This window comes from Belonocnema kinseyi, chromosome 10 (assembly GCF_010883055.1).
Source record: "Belonocnema kinseyi isolate 2016_QV_RU_SX_M_011 chromosome 10, B_treatae_v1, whole genome shotgun sequence".
Taxonomy (NCBI): Eukaryota; Metazoa; Arthropoda; class Insecta; order Hymenoptera; family Cynipidae; genus Belonocnema; species Belonocnema kinseyi.
The window spans coordinates 83425184-83434512 of NC_046666.1; the positions used below are offsets into that span (position 1 = coordinate 83425184).

General features: G+C 32.2%; 2 protein-coding genes across 3 annotated transcripts in view; one reads left to right on the forward strand and one right to left on the reverse strand.

The window, feature by feature from the left end:
* LOC117182344 (ubiquitin carboxyl-terminal hydrolase 10-B) overlaps window positions 1-5019 on the forward strand; it is a 36760-nt gene extending 31741 nt beyond the window's left edge. For both annotated transcript variants that reach the window (XM_033375503.1, XM_033375505.1), the window contains exon 9: window positions 3095-5019. In XM_033375503.1, the coding sequence (XP_033231394.1) occupies window positions 3095-3381 (287 nt within the window). In that variant the 3' untranslated portion in view covers window positions 3382-5019. The remainder of the gene's footprint in view (window positions 1-3094) is intronic.
* Window positions 5020-8320: 3301 nt separating this feature from the next.
* LOC117181823 (uncharacterized protein C16orf52 homolog A) overlaps window positions 8321-9329 on the reverse strand; it is a 10694-nt gene continuing 9685 nt past the window's right edge. Inside the window, exons 2-3 of the mRNA XM_033374813.1 lie at window positions 8878-9090; window positions 8321-8777 (exon numbers count right to left, since the gene is read on the reverse strand). Coding sequence (XP_033230704.1) covers window positions 8590-8777; window positions 8878-9090 — 401 coding nt within the window. The 3' untranslated portion in view covers window positions 8321-8589. The remainder of the gene's footprint in view (window positions 8778-8877; window positions 9091-9329) is intronic.

Genomic DNA, 9329 nt, shown 5'->3' on the forward strand with positions numbered 1-9329 from the left:
CCCCCCCCCCCCCACTATGAGGACCCTTTCATTATCATGAGATTTAAGGCTGTTTCATTAATTAAAATCCTAAAGACATGGCTCAATTCAATTCTAATAAAACTGGCATTGAAGATATTAACCGATTTTCATCAACTTTCTTTTGATTTGCTTAAAATCAGATTAGAAAATTGATTCAACTAATTAAAATTTAATTTATTAACATTATAACACATTTTAATTTTTCTCAACCGGCGGTTTGGTAGTTCCCAAACGGAGGAACTACCCGATTAATCACACGACGAAGTATCACATGCCCATAAAGTATTCTAATATTACGTCACGCTCGGTCGGTAACATCAAAATCTACAAAGCATTGTTTAGATAGGATTTTGACTAAGATTTATTAATTTCGGCGAAATTAAATTTAAAAAATCTTGATATAGCTTTTCCTTTAAGAAAGAAAAACCATTTATTTCATTATTGTTTGCAATTTGGAAAATGTGCGATCAGGCAATCCATCACGAAAAATTATAATTTTTCGTAATTAAGGTTATAACCTTAATTGCCGGCAACTTATGTCATAATACTTTTCGATAATAAGTGATTTTAAGTAGTTTCATATCAAATAAAGTTATATCAAAGAGACTTTACAGGATTTTAAAAGACTTTAAGTGATCTTAGGATTTCTGAAGATATTTTTAACGATTTCAAAAAATTCGCAAGTATTTAAAAAGAATGCAGAAAAATTGAACGATTTTGAATGAATTTTAAAGATTTTTTAAAGAATCCAAAAAGGTTTAAGGATTTGCAAGACATTTGATCAGATTTTAAGATAGTTTTAGTGGTTTTAAAGCTATTTAAAAAGTTATTTAAGAAGATTTTAATAAATTTTCAGACTTCAAGTGATTTAAAAACGCAATGATTTAAGGATTTCCAAGGGATTTTAAGAAGTATAAAAAATTTAAGGATTTTAAGAGATTTGAATTAATTTTATTAAATTTTGTAAATTTTAAAATGATTTAGGCTTAAAGGATTCCTCAGAACTCAAGTGATTTTAAGGAATTACTAGGGATTTGGTGGAATCTTAAAGTTTCTTTTTAAAGCATTTAAAAATAATCCAAACATATTTCAAAAAGATTTAATGATTTGCAAGAGATTTTATAAGATTTTACGACAGTTTTAGTGATTTTAAAGAAATTCAAGCGAGTTATTGAAAAGTTATTAAAACAGATGTAATGAATTTTAGGAAATTTCACGGTATGTAAAGAAATTGATTGATTTAATTATTTTCCAATAGATTTTTAGGAGCCTAGGAAAATTTAAAGGATTTTCGATTTAAAAGATTTAAATTAATTTTAGTCAATTTTTACAATATTTTAAATTATTTCAAAGAAGTTGAAGATTGTTCAAAAAAATTCGGAGGACTTTAAGGATTTTCAAGAAATCTTAGAAGATTTCTAAGAAGGATTGACAGTCTTTGATAATTTTTGTTTTCTCAAAGTGCAAAAATAATCCCTTGACATCTTTAAAAAACACTTTAACGAACTACCAAAATTCAAAAATGCTGTCCGCCAACTAACCCAATAATACAACCTAACCTCAATCACGGCACATTATATTTTTCCTTGATGGATTGTCCAAATCGCACACTTCCCCAATTAATTTTAGTCAAACTCCTATGTAATCAATGCTTTGCAGTCCACCAAGTAGTATGGCCTTGTAGATTTCGACGTTACCGACCGAGTATGACGTAATGTTAGAATACCGTGGACATAGGAAACAAGGGACTAGGCATGTCATTGCGGGGGTGATGCAATGAGGGGGGAGGTCCGCCACCTTTTGATGTCCCGCGACAAACATGGCAGCGCCCACATGTTTATATTTCCATGCACATTTTGTCGGCAAAAATACTCGTACGCATAATCAAATGGCACATCTTAAGATGGCGGCTCTCCCCACTCATGGAATTCTCCCCCCTCCCGTCGATTCAACCCCGCTCGCTAAGTTAGGATGGCATGCCTAGTCCCGTGTTTCCTATGTCCATGTAGAATACTCAATAAGGGCTCTCATTAAGATGCACGTACACTTTTTTTTTTAAGTTCAAGTGGCTTTTTTGTGCATATTTCAACATTTTAATTTATTGTTCTATGTTTTTTCGATTAAAATATTTTCCTATCTGTAATTTTGTGTCTACGTCGCCAACTCGAATAGTATAATATCTATATAATATCTCATAAACTACCCAGGAAAAAAGAATCCATTGAAAAGGCGACTCTGTGAATTGCTATCTGTCATCTGCAGATTCAGAAAGTTAAAACAGAATCGGTTTGCGACTATGTGAATCGGTCATTTTGTCAAGCAGCTTCGAATCAGCCATGTACTGCAGTGACCATTTCAAGCAAGGTTATATTGAAACGGTTTCCTTCTTTTTGAATAAGACCGACTTTTTTGGGGTTAAGCTGCTATATTTCACACGATTTTTTAAATTGATAAATTATCGAAGGATTAAAGTTTCCTGGGGAGAACAGGCCTTAAAGCCATGTGATCAGTGGGTCACGTGGCCAGATTCCTACCTTACCGCCACTTTTTTTACTTTCCAACTTATTATCTCACGGAACGCCACATCGAGTTGAAAATCTGGGATACTAAACAAGAAGCACTGCGAAAGGTGGGTTTGGTCCTAAATTTGTAAAATTATGGAAAAAGTTTTTTGTTGTAAATAAGTTTTGTTGCTTTTTTCATAATTATTAAACTTTCGGTATGGAAAAAGTTTTTTGTTGTAAATAAGTTTTGTTTTTTTCATAATTATTAAACTTTAGGTATGGAAAAAGTTTTTTTGTTGTAAATAAGTTTTGTTGCTTTTTTCATCATTATTAAACTTTAGGACCAGGCCTACCTTTCTTAGGGCTTCTTACTTATTATACCAAATTTTCAACTCGATTTGGCGCTTCGTGTGAAAATAAGTTGGGAAATTAAAAAAGTGAGGGTAAGGTAGGAATCTGGTCACGTGACCCACTCATTACATGGCCTTAAGGCCTTTTTAAAGGAGATTATTTCATTTATTTTCAGTACATTTGATTAAAAGGTAATTTTTGTTGTTTTATTTTTCTAGAATTCTTGTCGCCAAATGCATCAAAAAAATTTAATCCTAAACAAAAGCAGTACAAGCTGTTTGCCGTGACGTACCATGATGGAAAGGAAGCAACGAAAGGGCACTACGTGACCGATGCTTTTCACGTTGGCTATGGAGGTTGGGTGCGATACGACGACAGTTCGTTGAAAGGAATCTCCGAGGGCAACGTACTCCATCCTCAGCTTCCCAGGGTGCCCTATCTACTTTACTACAGAAGATGTGATACAATTGGAAATAATTCACTAAATGTTGCTAGATCACGATGAGTAGATGTACAGGACCTATAGTTGAATCTGTCTATTGTTTGAATAACAAATGTGCATTTTACATTTTCTAAATTTAAGCTAATGTTTGTATTTAAAAGAATCAGCATAAGCGTTAAGAATCAGATGTTATATTATCTATCGGAGAAAAGAATGTTATGCTGTATGTCATAGTTTCCATTGTGACACAAAGTATATTCCCTATCATGACTGTTTCAAGTTTAAACCTCATAGAAATTCGACCATTCGCGTCGAGTCAGTTATTGTGAATAGAAACACACGAGAAGCGAGTGGATTTGTTCGCGCAATCAAGCAACTGCTGCTAAAAAGCCATTGAATTGTCAGGGAACCCGAAAACAATTCCGAATATTAACAATTTGTGATAAACGGTACCGAGAAGCGATGCGATCCGAGCGCAAGAATTCGCTTACTTCTATTCAAGAATAAGGATACCGTATTTTCCCTTGCTTAGACCCTTCGTTAGTAGTTTACCAAATTTTTTATATTCTACAGAACCAAAATGGTTTATACATAGCTTGAGAAAATTAGAATAGTCCCTACTAGCACGCGAACCTTTTTGGCAAGTTGATTTTGCTGAACGTAGCTCGTTTGAGTGAGAAGGACGAATTCGCTGTTGGAAATACGGGGAAAATGGTGTAGATAGAGATTGGCCTCTTTTTAATATTTTCGAGAACTTAATTTATCGGATAGCATTCGAGTTTCTGATTTTCAGCCTTTTAATGTGACATATTGATCAATTTGTAGAATAAATTTTGTAGAGACAGTTTTTTACGAATTTAGCCACGTTATGAGACCAGAATCAGAATTATACCGTATTTATCGATTTTATTTATCGAAAATTAGGATATCCATCACGAAATCAAATCTTCAAATACTCTTTTTGTTCATGTATATTGTTTTTGAAGATTTTCAGAAGAAATTGTTATTATAATTATCTAGCCTTTAATTGCAAAGTTAAAATCTCTGTACACATGTTAGGAATCATCGTTAAGGGTACTGTAAAAAAATAAGATCTTTCTAGGATCTGCCGATTTTACCTACGAAATTTCCAGGTTGTACCTATTTCACCTACAGATTTTAACAAAATAGTTTTACAAATGCGTTTACTTACTTTGTTAACTTTTTATTTTATTGGAGTTTTTAAATTTACGTCGAATATCACTAGACTGACTAATGTCACCCCTGGAATGCCTTGTACCTATAACGGACACATACAGTTATACCATAAGTATGATAAGGTGCGATGTAATACAAGATGCTCCTTACGATGAAAATCTCCGAATTTCGTATAATTTAACGAAAAAAAAGACTGAGTGATACATTCAATAACTTAAAATCTACAATATTAAATTAGCAGCGAATTTTTATAAGAGTTAAATTCGTAGAACTTTGGATATCTTCTTTAAGAATATTCAACGTAAGGACCATTTGGTATATTTATTACGAGGTATGAAGAATAGATAGATCGGCATCGCTAGATTATGAACAATTTGATGTTCTTTTGTACATTGATTGTTACAGAGATAACAAACATGACGAAATCGTATAATTTTCACTTTACAATATCTTTGAGTTTATTGTAATTTGTCTGAAAATTTAAATAAAGCTAGCTTACATCTATAAGTATTTAGATTACTTCTATCGTATTTCTCTGCTTGTATTGAGTCGGAAGTAAACAGATTGAAACAAGGTAGATTGAAGATTCGTACAAATTCAGTGATAATGTATATCTTATAGTTAAATTCAGTCTTCGAGAGTTTTAAACTCTTTTTAACAGTAAGTTTACAATGATTAACCATCGCTATTCTTGAAAAATTCAACGTATGTACAGTTAACTCTACATAATCTATTTACGTTTCGGCTCCTTAGAGTAGGGCGATCTTTTATTGCGTTTCGTAGGATGCGGTATAAACGCTAAATAATACGCTGATAAACGCCGACTAGCGGAAAACGGTGACACTAAAGTCGCAGAGCATGTGCAGGAACGTCATCACGTGACTTTAGCGGTTACCGTATACTACGAAACGCTATGCAAACTCTGTTTAATAATTTACTAGTTTACATAATTATAATAATTATTAACAGATCAGTCCAGCTGAACAACTTTCTCGTATGGGAATAAATCTTTTTTTAGTTTCCAATCAAGGTGCAAAATATTACTACAAAATGTCTACAGTATATTAACATAATTAAAATACAGTACATAGGAAAACATTTTATGTACAATAGTTCTCAATAAAAAATGGATTTTTTTTTCTTAAATTGATTTAGAACATAATATTCACAGACAGTGTATCCTCTAAAATACAAGAAAGGACGTTTTTTCTCAGGATTGCAGAAATTATTGTTCTTGGTCTTTAAAATAAACAAATTCGAGCTTTTAAATCTGAAATATTCCTACTTGTAATAACTAAAACTAAACTGCAAATTAAACTAGTCTAAACTGAATTTTCTTAATTTGCAATATTTAAAATTCAAACACTCAATTCAAGCATGTCATTTAAAACTGTCCATTCTATTGAATTGAAGCGCTGGCAGAAAGATCGTTGGATCCACAAAAGTTTTTTGTCTATGGAGTACTCTAGTTATTTCCGTTTTAACTCCTTTTTTTATTCCGCGGAAGCGCTGCAATCGCCAAAAATTTGAAAATTGAGTTTGTAATTGATAAAAAGAAAACAAGTTTGCCAAATCGTTTATAAAAAGTTTGTAATGCATATTATTACTGCAGACATATCACTTTAGGGGCATAAATAATTTATGCAATAATTTACTGCAGACATATCACTTTAGGGGCATAAATAATTTAAATATTATAATATAATTATGAAAAAAATTTTTTGTTTGATTCATTAACAGTATTTTGCGAATCTTAGCGCTATTACAGCCATTCACTTGTGCAATTTTTCAGATAAATTTCACATGTTTTTTTATTGTTAATTATTTCTTCTTCAATGTGGAAATGAAATGAACAAAATTATAAAATTCTTTTTTAAAGTCATTTTTATAAAAATCTTATTTTTCTATGTTTCAAAACAAGTTACAACAACGCTGTTTTTTTTATCAAATGCTTTCTATTCTGCGAAAGCGCTGCAATCGCTAAACTTTCATCAAAAATTTGAAAATTAAACTCTTAAAGAAATGTCGAAAAAGTCGAGGTTATTTAAGAATTTTAAGTCGCATCAATCTGAACCTCAAAAGTGGATATTTCCAAATCTAACTTTATAACTTTTGAGCAGGGATAAAAAGAGAAATTTGCTTAAATCGAAAAAAATTCGAAACCTGAATTCGGCAAATTTTGAAAATATTTATTCTTTTTAAAAGTATGATGTATGATATTAGCGAATTTTGAAGTGTTATTGCTAGCACTTCTAGATTTTCCTTATTTACGTAAGCTTTTCTAGACTCTGAATAGCCTTCTCATTTATTTTGCTTGGCATTCTGATCAATTCAATTTTATTTTAATACCTTTGTTCAGAACTTCCTTAGATTGAGAAACGTACGTTTTCTAAGTTGAGGTTGATGCGAAGTAAATAACGTAGAATTTTTGGAAATTTCTTAACAAATTCAATTTTCACATTTTTGTTCATAGTTTAGAGATTTCAGCGCTTTTGTGGAATAAAAAAAGTTGAGAAAAATAATAACTATAGAACTCCATGGGCACAAAACTTGTGATGATCTAACGTTATTTCTGCCAAAGTTTCAATTACTTCATTTAAAACGTTTTCATTTCGTTAACGTCATTTAATTATCGATGAGTTTGAAAATATTTTATAAAACTTTAATCCAAAATTTACAATTGTTGAACTATTAACGCTTTTGATTTGAATATAACCGTTTTTAACGATTGCAATTTTTACCGTTGCATTTGGTAAATCATGAATTCCAAACCTTTTTAATTTTTCAAGCCATAAAAACTGTATTAGACGGGGAGGTTGAACAATTTTTTAATTCGACCTTACAACCATTCCACAACAATAAAAAAATTAAAATAGCCTCTTAACAAGTGTAAATAAAATATTTAATTTTTCATCAAATATTATGGAAATCCTCGAAATAATTGCACTGCATCTAATCTAATCTTGTTGCGTTCCGACATCTGAAAAGGAACATGCGGCGAGCGGCTGTAAACAAATCACCCTACCGGAAGTCTAGATTCTTTCTAGATACTTTTTAAAAAAAGGTGCTGATGAAGGGCCCCCAACCATTTGGATATTGTTACACAATCTGAGAGAAATTTGACATGACCTGAATTAAGAGTGCCGTTTATATCTGGGAAAAAACCACGCAATCTGATCATTTATTTTATGAGAGAAAAGTAAAGAAGAAGAGTTGGAAGAGGCAGAGGAGTCAAAGAATGAAATTCGTTGTTAGGCTCATTTCATGAGGAAGTCTTGGCATCGCATGCTTGCGAAGCCGATCAAAATCATATTTCCCGAGAGAGGAGATATGTTCGCGAAGAACAGAGTTCTTGGCATATCGAGGGGTTTTTGTGATGCGTCTTAGGAATTTATTTTGTATAACCTGGATGTGATTGATGTTACTTTTTGACACGCCACCCCAAGTTGTACAGGCGTAGGTTATGATTGGTCGGATAAACATTTTGTAAATTAGGATTCCATATTCAGGTTTAAGACTCGACTGTCTATTAGCAATAGGGCTTAAACGTTTATACGACCATCTTTACAGACTGAATTACATCCGGAGATCCGCCCAACCAATCAGCTTTTTCCACAGAAATTAAAAAATATACATTTCAAACATTTAAAAAAATTCAAACTTATTTGAAAAAAACTGCATATTTTAAAATATGCAAAAACCCCATTGTATTTTTTTTAAATAATCGATATTTGTGTGAATTATATTATACAATTATTATATTGTAAAGACAAAAAAATATATTTATAATGAAATTATATTGGAAATTACTTCTCAAGGGTTGAAAATTCATATATAATAAAAAAAATCGTGGGTGATGTCAGTTGAATTAAAAAATTGGTCAAGCTCATTGTGATTAACAAACTTGGTAAATAAAGGACTTTAGCATCATGCATTGTAAACTGAAATACTTCATACTTGAAAATGTTACAAACCCAACTTTTCAAACTCGAAAAAGTTTTAAAAAAGTTTCACACGATAAAGTTTCAAAAATTGCAAGATGAATATAATTAATACAAGGAGTACCAAATAGCGCTAAAAATGCGGCAAGCACACTTTTCCTGCAAATAATTCTGAGATTACTGTGATCCACAAAGCTAGAACAAATAATATGTACGAGATTCCCACTTGATGTGAGTTTGGTAACTGATATGGTTGACCACCAATTTGGTCTATGTGGAAGCCCATAGGGAATATAACAGCAGCTAAGCAGAATAAAACCACTGAAAAGAAAAAGACACATTATTTATGTCAATTTTAACGTTGAAGCATATTCCTGCAAATTGGTGAATACCTAACCACTGAATAATTAGTTTCTCTTACTTGCAGTAAATCCAACCCAGCGCGCATAGGGAATGACATTTCTATCCCAATGTGAACTTGCTAGGAGTATGACTGTCGTAGTTATCAAAATACAGCCTACGAATATACACACCAAAGCCAATAACCATTCTGGTTGCAAATCGGGCGTATAACATACTTGTGATCGATTGTAGAGTGTCATGCATGACCACATTAAACCTAGTCTTGTGTCTCCTGAAAAAGAACAAAAATATCATTAATCATTTCCAAAATAAGATAATCGAAAGCATAGGTAGGGCAACATGGGAGGACCGTATAAAAAACAAAGACTTAGAGGGCGCCTGGACAATGTTACGGGATATCCTTGTTATATGCACACTCGAAGTATGTGGTACCGCAGTTGTAGGAAGAATGTCTGGTGATGCGTGGTGGAATGATGAAATTCAGGCTGCCCAAAAAGCAAAAAGAGAAGC